The sequence below is a fragment of the Actinia tenebrosa genome, unplaced genomic scaffold (assembly GCF_029948245.1).
Source record: "Actinia tenebrosa isolate PJP-AT-01 unplaced genomic scaffold, QUT_ActTen_1.0 PGA_scaffold1__47_contigs__length_23844297, whole genome shotgun sequence".
Classification (NCBI taxonomy): domain Eukaryota; kingdom Metazoa; phylum Cnidaria; class Anthozoa; order Actiniaria; family Actiniidae; genus Actinia; species Actinia tenebrosa.
In genome coordinates, this window is record NW_028292578.1 from 12,871,414 (window position 1) to 12,889,403 (window position 17,990).

Sequence of the window (17,990 nt, forward strand, 5' to 3'; positions counted from 1 at the left end):
ACTAACAATTGCTTAGTAACAGCATTTCAAGGAGTGCCCTACCACATAACCATAGTTGTCTCAAGGCAAACCTTTCTTGCATCCGTTCAGCTTCCATCCTCAAAGGTCGTAGAAAACAGCTGAAGGAAACTCAATATAAAAGGTAAGAAAACCTTCTAAAACATCAAGAAAAATTATGAGAAATCTTAGTTTCTTTTAAGAAATTTTCTTCGATCAATCAAAAATCACATACTTAGAAAGGAATCATTTCGATAAGTAATCTTGACTATTTAGATTTTCATTTGATATATATTCTTAACAGAAACGTTTATACTAAATAAATAGGGAAAAAAGAAATCGCGAATCTGGTTTCTTTTAAATGGATAACATAGAAACACTCAGCCTCTGTTTTGAGCTAGAATCGCAACTGTAGTTTGACGAACAAGACGAATTGACTTTTTTATTTTTACTGTTGAAAAAGAATTTTTTAATTTTACAATTGTATTCGATACCTTTTTTTTGCCTTTTATGACGGGTTTTAACACTCAAAACTTGGAGTTCGATGATGATATGGAAGATTTCCTTCTTAAAATATTTTCTCTAGATATTCGTTGATTCATGTGAATTTTCGAAAACGTCATCAAATCTGACGCGAATTTTTAGATTTCTACAAAATTATAGCAAAAAAAAAAAAAAAAAAAAAAAAAAAAAAAAAAAAAAAAAAGCTCTTATAATAGGAAAGGCATTTCTCAAACTGCAAAAGACTTTTTACTTTTCAAATTTTATTTATTTTTTAAAAAAATTAGTTTTTTTTTTTGCCTTTTTTTTACAATAAATGGCTGTAAAAAACTTGAAAACGATATTTTTTACGATTTTAAAATTATCAACTAGTTCATTTTCCGTAAAAAAACTCAATGATTGAGTAAAAAAGAAATTATTAAAAAGGAATTATAAGAGAAATGAAGCAAATCTAATAAAACAAAAAAATGGTTTTAAAAAAATGTAGCTAATTTTTAAACGAGAACTATGTGCCACCCTTGAGCCGGTTTTCCTCAGTATTATACAGCTATTTCAAAAAGGTTGAATACTGAATACTGCATACTGAATAGTGTATTCGAAGACCGAATGGCATTGTGGGTCTCGTTAATTTAAAATAAAAAGTAAACATAGAGCAATTAACTCTCTACAGTGTAGTTACTAATCCTACTTTAGGCAATGTCACTATGACCCACAATGCAGTATACAGTATTCAGTGTTCAACCTTTTTTGAAATAGCTGTATAGAGTAAAAAACTTTGTATATTTAAGTTATATCGATTTGGAACGTTCAAGTGAAAAAGTTATCGAAAAAGGGGTTAGACAGCAAGTCTATTTGGTACCGTGTTTGTTCAGTTCTGCGAAATATTTCGTTGTCTTATGCGAATATTTTGCTTGAAAATTAAGTAGTATTAAATTAAATATTTTGCTCGCGTAAAATATTTATCATCCCAAACTATACTAGACTGATTCCATAAGCCTAGATTTCCCTCGAAAGAATGCAAATGGCAACGATCCAAATTAAGCTCTTTAATTTGGACAGGAAAGAGAATTTGAAAATAATACAATAGTTGCTTATATGGGATTATAGAGTGATGATACAATTATTATTTTTATAATGGCCACTTCAAATATTTCCTATCATTACGTAAATAACCGAGTGCCCAGATTTAAAGATGTAATCTTCCTTTTCTGTGTATTTTCACTAGCACATGTTCGATGTAATACTAAGCTACAGTATTGGTTTTCCCTCTCTGATTGTGAACTTGGTCTATATGCCATTACTGACATATTCTATTGGATTACATGTGTTAAAACACCTTTATAATTCTGTTCTTATTTCTGCTACTGTTGTTGCTAGTGCTGCTGTCGTTGCCGTTTTAGTTATTTTTGCAGCTGTTGCCACTTTTGTTATTGCAGCTGTTGTTATTTCAGCTGTCGTTGTTGCCACTGTTATTGTTGCTGCTTCTATTGTTACTGTTTCTATTGTTACTGCTGTTGTTGTTGTTATTGATGCTGCTGCTGTTGTTGCTGCTGTTGTTGCTACCGTTGTTGTCTTCGTTGTCATTGCAGTTGCAGCACTCCTTTCTGCATTAGTTTTTCAAGATTCATAGTTTGTGGCATTGACAATCAAGTTCATATGATATTTTATATTCTTCACAGGTCAGTCAATGAGACCACTTGTCACAGCTCGCCCTTCTAGGGCTGTTGGTCTACTATGTCAGTGGACGTGCCATAATGGTTGAGAACGACAGGAAAGTAACCGACAGTGCCATGTTTGATAACTGCATGTTGAAATGCGAAGACGATCAAGACAATTGCGAAAAAGAATGTGGGGTAACGGCATCGATGCCGATGCAGTCAACTGTCGTTCAAGCTGTAAAGACGCATACGACGAGTGCACAGGAGGTTCATCATCTAGAGATGATAATGTTCCTTACTACAAACGAGAAGTGAAACGTAGCTGTCAAGACTTGGTTAAGAGAACTCAAGAAACTGCTCCCAAAGAGAAGGATGATATCGACTATGAGTTCGTGATGCGCCAATAAGCAAAAACACATCCCTTCTCAGTAAATATTCTTCTTCTTCTTCTTCGTTCGTATAATAATGTAGTGAAGGAGTCTTTGGGAGAATAATTAAGTTTACATGTTTTTCTTCTTCTGCTTTTTTCTTTTAGTTGCTTTTAGTTGTTTTTATTTTCCATCTTTGACAGTTTGCATCTTGCCCCCACCTAACAGTCCCAACATGTTACTTCAGGGTATTCCATCACATCCTATCATTTGTTTTTCAAGGTATTTGTTTTAAGATTTAAAGTTCATTAACTGAGGGAATAACAAGATAATATCTAAAACGTTTCAGTAACTTAGAGCATTATTCAAAACGTTTCACTTTGTAATAACGTAAATCAGGGATTTAATGAAAAAATAAAATCGCGCACAGAACGATGGGTAGATGTTCGCAGTACTCAGTAACATTAGTGCCACCCTTACATTTTATTACAGCCCCCCCCCCCCCCCCCCCCCTTCCCCAAGATCGACTCTCAATAGACTTCTTCGGCTTGTGGTAATGTTTTCCCATTCAGACCACGTGTCATTCCCTTGAGAATAAGATTCTTTGTTTGAGCTGTATCCATATTCATGTGTCTTCTCATGTGCAACCGAGTGCAAACCGTAAAACAAAGAAATGATACTCTAGGGAATGACAAGTGGTCTGAAATGGGAAAACATTATGTCAAAGCCGAAGAGGTCTATTGCCTCGTGGTCAGCAGTTCAGCGCTACAAGGAAAAACGCAGGCTCAATAATTACTTGGCGAGAGCACCGAAAGACAAAACACATAACAGACTGATAAAAGTATTTTATTGATCTGGTCCATTAGTACTGTTCCGGCATCGGACATCTTTACTACGCTGGTACAATATAATCTACAAAATGATAGGAAGAAATTATCAGTTATTGTTAATAACATTATTATATATCAAAAGTATATAGAAAATTATGGGATATCTTACAAACGGTATTTTTTGCTGGTTTTGCAATTACTAAGGCATTTTACTTTCATCGTGAGAAAAGAATTGAGTGAATGATGCCTTTGTGTGTTGAGTGAGATGATAAAATTCGGACTTTCGGTCCTGAATGCATAATTGGTTCAAGTTATGAATTGAGCACTATTGGGCCTCCTGTGGTTTTACGGACGGTCATACGGACAGACAGGAGGCAGTAACCATAATAATCGAATCACATTCTGACAGCCAAATATACGGTTTTGTCGCAAATAACGTTTTTCATACGAAAACTTACTCGGCTTCCATGAAAAGAAATGGAACTTATTGTTATGAATATGATTGATGTTCTTACCAACTCAAAAGAGCTTTCTTTGCAGTTATGAACATTTATTACCGGTGAACGGTATATAATGGTACCTGAAACAAGAGAAGGTGAAAGATATTCTCACGATTTAGTTATGTTGCCATTAATGGACCACAGCTTGTTCTAAGATACCTATCTCACAGCAAACCTTAAACCATTCACAGAAATCCCTACCTCTACCCCTCTAAGTAAATCATTCTTCTCTGGTGTCTCACAATCATTCTACTCTTCATTGCTTACCAGCTTTTTTCTTTACAACCTGGAACTTTACACTCACAGCCATATACCAGCCTAGTGCTATCCTGATAGCCGTATTCGCAGCAAACGTCTTCAACAGCCAATAATCTACAGATGCTATATGAGTTGAGTGCATCACCTTCTTTGCACACATACACCTTACAGTCAGGTGGAGGGGACTTGTAAGTCTTGCCCACCTCGATTACCGTGTCTCCAACTTTACAGGAAGCTTAAATATGATTTTATTAAAGGTTTAGTCATTTTGAATTAAGGAAGGGGAGGGGAGGGTGAGGGATGAGATAGGGGGGGGGGGGGGGAAGGAGGGGAGCCGGGGAGGAATCGTAGCTCTAAAGCCGTTTTCCCCACATCCCATCAAACAATGCTAATCCCGAAATAATCTTGTGTGTATCTTCTGGTCAGCGGCACATGGTTTTTAAATGAACGAAACCTTTCCGCCATCTTTGCCTAAAAATGCAAGACCAGAATTCGTTGCGGGACGCCCCCTTGGTTTTAAATCTGTTATCTTAAAAATTCCAAGAAAAATGAAATCGTATTTTTTTAATTTTAAAAACTATAGTGAAATAAAATTTGAAAGCCTTGATCATGCCTAGTATTTTTGATAGAAAAATTAGGAATTTTGAAACATTTGCCAACTTTCGAATTCTTCAAATTTCAAAAAATTATTTAAAAAAATGCTTTGAATATAAACTTTAAAATTAAGAGCAAAAATATTTTTTACCTTTTGACATGTGGGTCGTGGCTAACGTCACCATAGTAACCACCATGAATATTCTTGTGTATTGACCAATCATGGTTATGGATGTATTTGAATTATATCTAAAGGTATGAACCAATCATAAAACACCACGTCAGTTGGCAATGGCACCAATCAGCATATACAATTTTCTAAATATATAGCTCGCGCGCTTTACAGCTATGAAGATATTCTGGGCTCGGTTGTATACGACGGGTGGATAGCACTATCCGACGGATAAATCCTATCCAGTGTGGTATTATCCCGTGAATAAGATTTATCCGTTGGATAGCGCTATACAGGCTTCGTACAATCGGGCCCTGTTCAATAACTGTCATTAGTAAAAGTTGAAGTTTCCTCATTTCATTAATAAAGTTGAAATTATTCCTTCTGAGCAATGCTGTATAAATCCTGTTTACCGTAGAGATTTTTGTCTTTACCGTGTGTTGTATGATAATTTTAATTTTTTTATTTTTTATTTTTGCCTCTTCTGGTTCCTTTTTGCATACTACATCTTCATTTATAACTAGCTTTCTTTGCTCTTCTTCAGTTGTAACGGTCACTGGTCGATACTGATCTTTTTCAGTTTGGCTGATCGACTTCTTACCGGTTTAATCATGCACCTTGTAAAAGTCCAAATTAAAATATAATCGAACCGAGTTCAGTGAATTTGTTTTTTGCCCGTTAGAGTGCATACCATATATCCGTGAAAAAGTTGACTAAAAAAATTGTACAAATTAGTGCAAAGTCTACTGAACTTACTAATTTTTGCAAATCTGTGCAATTTGTTACAAAGTTTTTTACAGATATATGGATGCACTCTACCGAACACGAACAAAGTTACGAAAGATACTCAGTGCTATATAACCTGTATATGTCTCCACTATGCATATTTATATATTTTTGCGTTTAAAGAATTATTCTTGAATATAATGTTTAATAACGAATCGATAATCATGTATTATCGCGACGATAACTTGTTTAAACATTTAACACCAGACTGCCATAAATAAACATCAAAAGAGGTCACCTACCTTTTATGTAGCTTCTAAAAACCTTGGATCTTCCCCGGTGTCGTAAATCTTCGGTATCCAGCCTGTTTCTACATCTGTAGCTATCTGTGTTGGTGACCAGGAGATTGTGTACGGTTTTTAAGTGTTTATTTTTCCTGCGTGTTGACCGGATGAATCAGTTCAAATCAAAGTTTTTTTCCTCTCTGCAGGTCAACTCGACAGGAATTCACTTGTGTAATATCCTCAACACAGCTGGTGAATTTGTCTATAGCAATATTCACGGTTAACGAATATCGACGTCAGGAATCTTTTCTTATTCACGTTTTCCAATAATTAGCACATAATATCTATTAGTTTCAATGGTCAATCTCGTTGATACATTCCCGTAATGTTCGCGTAATTTCTTCTTTTTTATCACTACAAGTTTATTTCCCCTTATGCATTTATTTTCATTTCTCTAGAGTTAAGTATTGCTTTTGTCGCACGTGTATCAAGCCTGCATTTCCGTTGGTACCTGTTCATTCTAGTTCATTCTAGTTTTTTAAACACGTTTTTAATTATTTTTTAGCTTTTTGAAATGATTCGTTTGTACAGCGTTTTTTAGCGCCAGGCTTTTTGGTTTTGGATATTTACAGACCGACATTAGGAAACAACCTAATATTCTATTAAGACAATAAAAACACGTAAAAACATGAAGAAATTAGTATTAACTGCTGCACCTTTTTGTTAAAATAATATTGTCACAGCTTTATAGGACTTTTAATGTTTCTTATGCCATTCTTTCCTTCTAAACAAATTCAAATTCGAATTTCCATCTTATTCGAAAAATGCCTGAAGAATTGAATACCAGGAGAGAAAAATCCTGTGGCTGGATTTGGCGGAAAACGCGCCGCTTGTTTATCAGCCATTCGTTACGCCATCGAGAACCTATCACTGGGGATGACTTAAGCTTCATCTAAAGCTTTACTATTTTAATTCATATTTATACTTCAACAAAAAGTAATTTGAAGTTTGTTCAGCTGCAGAATTATGAGAATGGTGCATGCTGGGTAACCACTGCTGTGCTCTCTGGGGACTACCGCTGGTCTCTAGTCCCGTGGTGCCGTATCTTAGCAACAAAAGTGTTTGGATAGAATGCGCTGTTAAATTTACAATAAAATATAAAAAAAGAAGAGAAAGAAAAAACTAGAAGCCTCATGAGACCAAATGTTCAATAACAATCTAATTAAACGGTAACGAAACCGAAATTAATTGTTGTCTTTGAAAAACCGGCCAACTCAGATTTAACGATGTGAGATGATAAGAAAATGTTGTACATGTTATTAAGTAAATTACCCTTAGATGTAGACTTGTCCCGCGGGTAACGGGATATTCCGGACTGCCACTGACCACTTTGATAACTGACGTTGAAATGTAAATGCGTTGCTTTGGTGGACTGAGAAAGAGAAGAGACCCGCTGACAGACGGAAGAAGCCCCTCGAAACAACGGAACGACGAGCAAACTAATTCCTTCATTACGATTAAGGTTTCAAAACAACGTACAACAAGGTAAAACAAGCTGGTAAACCAAACATGCGCTCTACCCTCTCCTCCAGGGGTTTCTAGTTGCCTTCAGTTTTCATCGCAGCTGGTGTGGTTTTTGAAATTTAACACATGTTTGTCTTGTTTTTTTTTATTGAAGAGAATCAGGAAATGATTTCACGTTAGGAAATTGAAACAGGAAACGAAAAGAGAATAACTTTACGTCACACGTCTTGCTATTGACCGAACAGACCAGCTGCCAGCACTTGATGATATATATATATATATATATAATTTTATTCATTTTATTTATTTCAAGAACATAATTATGTGTTATGTATGTTATGTAATAATTTATATTTTTCACTAGTATCTTTTTATTAACATTGCTAACATCTATATGTTACGTACTTTGTGGATCTTTGCCTTAGTGCCGGATCACCGTAAAATTACAGAGAAATATTTAACAAAGCTGGCAAGAAGAACGAGCAAGAAAGGAAGAAAGAAATAGATGGCAGATGAAAGACTAGGATATTTTTCATTGAATTATTCAAAGAGGTTTTTTTTCAGTATACATTCATTCTATATGCTTTAGGTTGCCAGATCGAGAATACATTCATTCTATAGGCTTTTGGTTGCCAGATCGATAGGAACAATTAGATAAATTTAAGGCTGTAACGAATCCAGAATTTGGTGTACGCAGCATAGTAAGCACAAAACGTTAGCAGGAATGCGCTCGAACTAATAAGAATCGACTAATAAATATTGTACTACATTATTTGGTTTAGAACGCAAATTCTGATTCATTTTGTGTTTTCTTTTAATTGTCTTATGATATATATTAAATAAATAATTCTCATTTGTAATTATCTTTTTGAATATGATTTTTTTTTAAATTTTCTTATTACCTGGAACCAAAACCAAAGCATACACTACAGCTGATCATTAAGCTTTAGGCTAACTTTATTGTATTACTCCTTTATTTATCGGTTACCGTTGTGATTATTCTGAAAGAAAACGAGAATTACGATTATAACAAGTCATTTACATCATTTTATCTTTAGTTTTTCAACCTTGGAAATCTTTTTATTAAGAGATAATACTATTCATTTTAGCTTACATTCAGCATCAGATTAAACGTTAACAGGTGTGCTTGTCATTTCTTTCTTTGAAATGCTGCTAGCGAAACGTTAACTGACAAGAAATACTTCACTTGGTTTCTCAATATTTTCTCTCTAGATTGTTATCATTTCTGTGTATATCGTACTGCGAGTAATATCTACCCAGTGGGGTATTTCCCAGTCCCTCTGCGACAAACGAGTGCCCAATCCCTACTCGTCTCTATCAATGGCTCTTGCGCCTTACAATTATTTACATATACGGTTTCATATCAATGCGCAATATAAACCTATGCGATTGATTTCCACACAATAAAAATACACCCTTTACTTTCCCGCGTTGCAATACACTTAGGAGGCGTGACGCCTAGGCTAATTAAGAAGGCGAATTTCTTACTCTTCTCGCGAAAAATATAGTTGCTGATGAGAAAGAAATTTCGCCCCAAAATTTGTAGAAACAGTATGAAGATTTGGAAATGGGAATGGGATGAGAGAAAGAGAAAGTAAGAGAGAACGAAAAAAGGAAGGGAACCAGAAAGGAAGGGCAGAGTATTAACGATTGAGTCTAGATCACTGGTACTTTTGATATTGAATTATTATTAAATTATTGGAAATATCAAAATGTTATGCCTCGAAATATATTATTTGTATTAATACTTACCTTCTCTGACCACATTGTAAGCCTTGTTGTTTTTCTCCGCACCCACTTCTCTCTTTACGTTAGACTCTTCGTTAATTTAGTCCATAATTCCTTAAACCAGGTTTTTCTAGAAATTAAGATAAATATCATTCACTTACGGTTAAGTTTGCTTAAAGCCACAACGCAAGAGAATGAAAACGAATGAAGACATAGTAACAGCTTAACCTTTTCCTCCTAGCGCCACTTACTTGAATTTAAAAAAATAAGCAAATGTATGTATTACTTACATTGATTTCTTGTGGCATTCATATTTAAAACAATTGCATCCCCCGGCTTCCTCCGTACCAACATGAAACTCGACTTTAGTCAGTTTGTGTGCCCATCCATTGCATTTCGTCTTTGGTTGGGCTGGTCCGCAGGTCTTACAGTGGAACTTCCCATCATCTTCACATAGGCATACGTCCAGGCAGTTGTTGGGAGTGTATGTTTGTCCTTCAGTGAAAGATTTGCCAGCAAGTTCACAGGTCGCTTCCCGCTCAATGAGATATAAGTCTTTAAAGTCTATAACGAGAAAAAATAAATGAAAAAATAAATAATTGTAGCACGAATAACATAAATCAAACGAGTTGGCGATGTTCAAATAATAAGTTTTTCCATAAAAAACTAAGATTTTATCCAATAAAACGTCAGTCGAGCATGGCTAACACATCTATTTAGTACAGAACTGGACCAACTTTTCACAGTTGTGTTTATTGTTTTACGCGCGCAGTCCTAGTTTAGTACAAAATTCCGCATACTTATTTTTATTTCGATGCAATCCTATGCATCTTTGCGCGCCGGCGAGCGTTGATTTGGATCAGAACGAATATAAACAGAACTAAAAGTAGGTCTAGCTCTGGACTACAACTATCGGAATTCAGCGTTTTAGGTTTTGCGGAGGGAGGAAAAGCGGAGAGCATGGAGTAAAAATCCTTGAATTAGAAAGGGAGACATGCTTTCAGTTGGACTCCGTTGAATTGCGCCACTGTTATACTTTATGGTGGTGATTAGCAATGAGGAAGTCTTTTTTTAACACTGAAACTCAACTCACATGTATGGGAATCGAATTCGAGACCCCAACGGTGAGAGCCGAGTGCACTACTCTTTCTAGTGCCGCATGTTGCTGGTTTTCATACCCGCCATGTTGGTTTAATCAGTAGCAAAATTCTTCTGTTTTATCAAATAATATGGCGCTAGTCCATGACTGTTTTATTTAGTTTTTCTTGACAATGAATGCAAACCACCGCCACGTTTGCAAACACCACCATCACATAAATATAGACCGTTTCCTCAAGGCTGCGTGCGCAGTCGAATCTTGACGGGGCCACAAAACTGAAGAACTCAAATTCAGTAAAATTGAGAAGCCAGTTTTATATTCAAGGAGGAGAATAATCGATTTTATGAATTTTTATCGACAAATGATTCTTATGAAAAATGGAGTTCTCATAAATAAAGCTACTCATATATAAAGCTACGGCAATTTTGAAATGATGAAAAGAATAACAAATGTTGAAGCATTTTTTTTGTCAAGACTTTTCGTCAAAATTTTGCAACGATTTTCTCAAATTTCTTTCAAAAACTGAACACTTTTTAGTACACCTAAGGCACGGACACACGGTGTAACATTGCGGCAATGTTGCTGAAGTAGGATAGTTTTCTACTTCAACAACGTTGCGTGCAACAAATTGCGTCGTGTGTCATGGCTCGCTACATCAATTGCATGCAACATTGCGCGCAATGTTGCACCGTGTGTCCGTAGCTTAAGTTTGCTAACATTGTTTTAAGTTATTTTTAGATTTCAATTGGTTTGCTCTTAAAACTGAGTAACGCAAAGTGGAGAGGTTTGTTTTAATAGATGCAAAATGAATAAAAATATTTCAATTTTGATGTAAGGAAAATACTTCTAAGGTACTGGAGCTTACCTTCGCACAGAACAAACCCAACAATCAGCGACAAAAACAATGTCATGTAAACACAATTCATAATATATTTTTTAGTTATTGTTGAAGAGAAACTTCGAATACGTTGTGCAACGGAGGTCGGCGAATGACAGCGTGGGCAGAAGGCGTAAAAATCACGCCTGTTTATCAAGAAAACGAAAAAAAATAACATCTGTCCTATATGACAACTATGACTACAGACAGCTTGACAACGTAATTTCATAATTTATAATGTTGATAAAGATTACTTATAAATTATAAATTAATAACTCCTATGGGACAAATACTGGTACAGTCACACTTAAATGGCTTTCGAATTTGAGCACGTTGATTGGATGTCGTGTATGATTGTGCGTTTTGATTGGTTTAGATTTGAACGTCGCACACTGAACGTTTCTCACTCGTAAGAAATCAGAACTTATTCCAGCCCTCCTTTATCGAGTGACAGGACTTCTGAAGAGTACTTTTTTAAGAAAGATGCGCAAACATCGAACACATAAAAAAAGGTTTGTCTTTTGGCTTCGATTAGTCCGCGTGTGGTAATCAGCGATAAGCCTATCTGAAGAATCAGGCGAACTATTAGGAAAACCGATTTCAGTGGATTATCACAAAGTGATCATGCCTCTTGTCATACCAAAATGAGTGACTCATTCTACAGCTGAAAAATTGTATGGAATTTTTGGAAAGAATCTGAAAGACTGTAATTAAAAATTGACGGATTATGTGGTGAACTTGAAAGTGAGCCGCAGCAATGATTGCGCGCAAAAATGCGATTGAATATGGTGATAAAAACGTTGAAAAGAGAGGGGGAGAGAGAGAGAGAATAAAATTTCGTTCTGTTTACGGACACGTACAATACTTAAAAAAGACACTGGTCTACGCAATTCACATTCCTGCACAAGTTCATGTTCGCTATCCACAAAGAATAAAGCATTAACAGTGTAGAGGCAAAAAGACGCGCGCACAACATAACCTCAAAAAGATAACGAGATTCCATTCAGACTCTCCACTAACTGACTAGATCTAGATTATTCTCAATCATTAATTAATCATTAATTCGGGACCATACGACCGGCGAAGAATTTACCGCAATGCTGGATTTTTTTGCAACACTGCTGCTCAGATCCCTGAAGGATTGATTTACAGAGTATATCAGGAAGCCCGGTCGAAGCCTAAAACATGTGTTTAAAGTCCACCCTAGAACGTACATAAATGACCCCTTGCAATACGTGCGCACTGTAGTGCCGGAATACTTTGCATGGAGAGTCGCCCGCAAATAGACCTCTTTACCTTTGGCGTAATGTTTTCCCATTTCAGACCAAGTGCTTTTTTCTTGATAATAAGAATTCTTTGTTTGTGTTCGTAACTATATTTATGTCTCTTCTCATGTGCAACTGTTAAACCAAGAAATGATGTTGTAGAGAATGACACGTGGTCATAATGGGAAAACATTAAGCCCGGAGTAAAGACGTATATTAAGCATGAAGAAGTTATAAAACTGGACTGATCTAAAAATTTATTATTTATTTGTGAGATAACAACTAAAGTGGAACAATAAACCTCCTTATATGTGCGGGAAAAAAAAGTATAACTTCTCTTACGCTTTGCCTTTCCCTTTCCTTTGTAGATGGAAAATAAGATTTTTAGATTTAAAATATGTGCTCATCTATAAGTTACTGGGCTACCTGTGTCTGTTGAGCCTGCAGTCAAGCATGCTCTTGTGTTGAAGTAAAGCGGAACTGGAAAACCGCTGAAAGCTGTTTTGAGCCTTCAGTCAAATATTTCTTCATTTAAAAAAATAATGTTATGGCACAAAGAAACAGAGTCTAGGTTGATTTAGGTCAGGGTGGGTAAGGCCTACTAACAGAACGAACTTAGATTTTAAAGGCAAGGTCGCACCTCTGAGAAAATCTAACCAAATTGAATGAACACGATAGGACGAAAAATATAAACACAATAAAATACAATAGAACGAGTCGACAATGAAACTATTGTTTGTTTTGGCCAATCTCGACAGCTCTTGTTGTGCGACATTACTGGGACTTTAAGTACTGAAGGCGCATGGGTAAATAAGTAACATTGAATACGAACCAATGAAAATTAGTTAATCAAAAAAGAAAGAATAGATGGATGGATGGATGACTGACTGACTGACGAACGAACGAATGAATAAATAGAAAATACTGATAGATGGGAAGCAACCTTTGAAGAAATCTGACCTCTAGTACGTGCGTGCCCAAAAAAACATTGAACAACAAGCATTCAAGAGATAAATGAAATAAAAAAACAAATGAAATAAATAAAGTAAAACGAAAAACCTAAGTGAACACATAGACAGAAAGGAGTGGTGACACTTCAAAGAATACCATAACTGAAGCAAGAGAAACCACAGAACTGTCCTGGAACACAGCCTAAGACGAGGAGAGCTAAACGTCAATCAAAGCAGAATACTGAAAGGATGCTAGAGAAGAATACGTTTTCCGACAGCATTAGTTTTTCCTTTCCTTTTCTTCTTTTTCTCTTTCTTTCAGCTACAAACTGATTCGCTGTTTGGTCAATCCATTAAGACTTGTCAATCACTCATTTGAATTTTGAAAAGTTACAACTCGATGTCAGCAGTATTAGTCCTGGAAATTACTTCAACATGATAGAGAGTATATCAGTATATCCATGAAAAGCTTGTGAGAAATTGTACGAATTTGCATAAATAAGTCAGTTCAGTAGACCTCAGTAGACCGGCCTACAAAGCTTTGCACTAATTTGCACAATTTTATACGTTATTTTTTCACGGATATATGGTATGCACTCTTAGAGGAATAAAATGCAATGAAATATCGATGTAGTGAAATAAAATTTGCTTCTCAAATTTTCTTTCTTATTTAAAATATGAAAATAGAAAAAAATTGAGTTTGAAAAAATTGAACAGACTTCTCAATAATAATTCATAATATGCAAATAAAATTCCTATTTCTACTGCCTATTTTTCTTTTCTAGGCCTGTTTGACGTGCCTGTTTTAAGTTCCCATTGAGAACTACATTTCCTTGGATGTTGTTACTGAGATAGTAGCTACCACTTTAAACATGTATGTCTTGTTTTCAAATCTACTGATTCATTCTGATGCTCACTAGCTCTTTTTAGAATATAAATTTGCATTTAACCTCTCAAAACAAAGCGTTAAAAAATAAGTACATTTCCGGTATTTTAAAGGGTACATGTTGCTCTCATTCTATCTGTCATGCTACGAAAGGGAATGTACAGCAGGTGTTTGAAGACATCTCCAAACACAGTTACTCGTTTGCCGGCTTGACAAAACATGCAGGGCACAGCTTCTCCGCGCACAGCTGGAAGTCCACTAGAGTTTTCGATTTCCGAAAGTGAAATTTGTATCGAGCCAAGTTTCGTTTCTTGTTTAATATTGGGGCTTCTGGAACGATCGATTTATTTATCACCTACTTGATAAACACCAAAATATTATGATAAATAAATCAATTGGATTTCTTTGGGGGAGTTATATGTTGAAAGTGAATGTGTTTGCCGCATAACATGCAGGGGGTGCCCAGGCTGAAGCACTCGATTCTAAAGCACTTAAAAAGTCCTACCTAATATCTCTCCATATATTTAAAAGTGTAAAAACCATCTTGTTATTTGGAGTTACAGCCTTTTACGATCTGTTGCTGGCTAGTACCTCATGAAATATCACTTATTTTGGACTCTATATTGTGTTATATATTCCATTGCCTATCAAGAACTCTGGCTGGTACTTAATGTATTAATGGTCACTTGTTTGGGCCTCTATAGTGCGATATGTTCCAATACCTTATACTTTCACGACCTATGATCCACTATACTGCACGAAACTGCACTACATTAACTCGAACTCTAGAAAACGCGTTCAAGAAAAATTGGTTGCGGGAGCCTTTTGAGATTTTTTCCCCGAACATGTTCGCACTCTTGCTGTATGTATTGCCCATCCTGGAAACGTTTACGTCAATGAAAACTGAATTAGAATACTGAAATATCCACCAAATATCATGTGATCATATCGGCAGCACCCCTTTTTCTTATAAACCGAAACATAATATCTCCTCTAAGAATAGATCAAAAATAATACGACTAGATAGCCATAGGAAAATATTTATTCAAAAAATATTTTTGTTTTTAGTTCAGATAAGTGTTTGGGAGACATGCAGGGTACACCTTGGCGTCTCTGTCATTTTTTGTCTATAGTTTTTCAGCACTTTTTAATGCCTGTGGGGGAGATAGCAGACGTCTTGTATTTTGATGGGATTTTCCCTATCAGGTAGCACGTTATATCGTCTAACCCTACCCCAACTGACGCACTTCGTGACGCTGGTTCAACTGATGCGCGTATAGATTTCAATATTAAGTCCAAACATGGGTGCACCCTTTTAAGCCCTAACCACTTGCGAACCAAAAACCATTACTGCTGGACGTATAGGCGGACTAGACCACTAGTTTGATAGAGACGGCGAGGACCTACTCACTGGTAGAACTCTGGTAAGCATTATCCGCAAGGAAAAAACGTTTTAAGTCGGATATATTACAACGCTAATATAAAATAACGCATAAATAACAGGACAATTTCCCCTAAAATTCCATCAACGTGTTTCAATTTTGACGACTTCCTAATTTCAAATAAATTCGGCGACAAAAGAATGCTTATATTCTTTGAGAAGAAAAAAGGTGCTTTAGGGATTCGAACTAATCATGTAAATATGGTAGCTAGCAGGTCTTGTCAGTTGCTCGGGGCTTGCCTATACAGACACACTCTTCAAATATTTTTTCTTCAAGAACGTTTGACTTTTCTGTTTTCCAAGATTAGCGCTTGATTATTTAGTTAAAACCTCCAAACGGCATTAGAGACTTAATTAATGACGTCCATTTATACCGATTATAAGCTTTTCTGTAAATAAAATAACGGTCAATAATCACCATTATCTACAGCGGAATGCTCGATGAAGTTATAAAAATTTAAAATTTAAACATTTTGTCTTAGTTTCGTAATTTAGGGAATCAAATGAAAATATTTCTTTTTGTTGGGTTACGACATGTCGGTTCGTTAGACAACCTATTCACTGTCAATCTTTGGCATTCTTCTATCTGCCGGAAGCTATACATAAAACAACAAGAAACTGAAACCAACGACTTTCTTAGTTTAGCTCATTAGACTAACCTGATTGAGAACGCAGGTCAAGACAGAGGGAATTCGGAGAGCATTCGTGACTTTAGTCGAGGAGAAAACTTTCAAGTATCAACTGGGTAAGTCGCTGGTTAACCACATATTTCTTCTACGATGATAAAATAACGATTAAGGATAATTATGAGAGGACAAAGACCGCTTCGTTGATTAAAAACACAACAGTAAGGATTTTTATTTTCTTTCTAGGTTGATAAAAGAACGATTAGGAATATTTATAAGAGGAGAAAGATCTTCGTTGCTTAAAAATTGCTATAAGATTTTTATGACTATTTTCGTTTCGTACTTAATAATTACAGTATGGATTAATCTTACGTAGTAGTTTTTGTTGTTGCACGATCGATTAGATTCATTGATAATATTACTAAATGCCATTAATTTCATCATAGAAAACACACTTATTTGCATTTGACATTTGATTTTCTTTCCAGCTAACACTGAATTATAATTTCTATCTTATGCTTTCACTTAACAAGTGATCGCGACGAAACTATTTTGATTCAATAAATAAAAATGAAATTCAATAAATGAAATATTATTCTAATGTAATTAGGTATGTCCCATTTCGTCTTAAAAATTTTAACCAATATTTTCAGTTTTCTTTCCCGCAGTTGAATATTATTCTGTCCGCATGAGTATTTCGGCACAGATGTTTGAGTCCTTGATAAAAACACAACACGCAAAGATGTTTTGTTTGTTCGACAGAAAAGTTTTCCTTTCACCATGACAAAGGCTATTAGTCACGTGACGATGGGAGGGGTAGAGGTTATGAGTTATTTAAGGTCACTCCTTTAAATAGGAAAGAAGGGAACAAGAATTGAGTAATAGTGGAGATATAACCCTGCATAACACAGACAGTTTCTGGCACGACAACAGCATCACATAAAACATTCACGAAGAAATGGCGGTTGTTTCTTTACGGCAAAATAACCTAGTGTTAAGGTTATTGGCAACGCCAAGGACCTCCATGTATGTCTACTAATACTATTTTATCTAGTACTAACTGATTATGTTATGACTACATGAAGTTCCTTTCGGTCACGAAAGAAAATTTACCAAGGGGCGTGGGAGGGGGGTATTAGTACCACAGAATTCTATTTGCAGTACTATGAATCCATGCCTTTTAAAAATCCTATTATGGGCCAGTAGCCAGGGGGCGTGGGAGGGGGGGAATTAGTACCACAGAATTTTATTTGCAGTACTATGAATCCATGCCTTTTAAAAATCCTATTATGGGCCAGTAGCCATGGGGGCGTGGGAGGGGGGTATTAGTACCACAGAATTTTATTTGCAGTACTATGAATCCATGCCTTTTAAAAATCCTATTGTGGGCCAGTAGCCAGGGGGGCGTGGGAGGGGGCATTAGTACCACATAATTTTATTTGCAGTACTATGAATCCATGCCTTTTAAAAATCCTATTGTGGGCCAGTAGCCAGGGGGGCGTGGGAGGGGGCATTAGTACTACAAAACTTTATGATCAGTGCTTTTATTTATCAGATATGATTTATCTAGATAAGAATGGATGACAACGATTCTAGATTCAAAAACTAAAAGAGTGTTACATTCATGTCTAAAGAAGTCAGAAATTAAGATCAAATAGACGATCACGATGTCCAGATAGTAGCTT

At 35.8% G+C, this 17,990-nt stretch overlaps 1 protein-coding gene and 1 long non-coding RNA gene across 6 annotated transcripts in view; one reads left to right on the plus strand and one right to left on the minus strand.

Annotated features, from left to right (window-relative positions):
• On the plus strand, nt 1-2,965 carry LOC116307697 (uncharacterized). The gene is made up of 2 exons (XR_016120292.1): nt 1-142; nt 2,178-2,965. It is a non-coding gene; the product is annotated as an uncharacterized LOC116307697 (long non-coding RNA).
• A 389-nt stretch (nt 2,966-3,354) lies between these two features.
• LOC148909893 (uncharacterized) overlaps nt 3,355-17,990 on the minus strand; it is a 30,814-nt gene continuing 16,178 nt past the window's right edge. For 3 of the 5 annotated variants that reach the window (XM_089033219.1, XM_089033218.1, XM_089033220.1), the window contains 7 exons: nt 9,452-9,725; nt 9,186-9,291; nt 5,907-8,413; nt 4,858-4,955; nt 4,122-4,347; nt 3,870-3,934; nt 3,355-3,436 (listed from right to left, as the gene is read on the minus strand). In XM_089033219.1, coding sequence (XP_088889345.1) covers nt 9,240-9,291; nt 9,452-9,725 — 326 coding nt within the window. In that variant the 3' untranslated portion in view covers nt 3,355-3,436; nt 3,870-3,934; nt 4,122-4,347; ... (1 more) ...; nt 5,907-8,413; nt 9,186-9,239. Of the gene's footprint in view, nt 3,437-3,869; nt 3,935-4,121; nt 4,348-4,857; nt 4,956-5,906; nt 8,414-9,185; nt 9,292-9,451; nt 9,726-11,125; nt 11,287-17,990 lie in introns of those variants that run through there. The other 2 variants (XM_089033217.1, XM_089033216.1) reach the window with 2 other exon arrangements.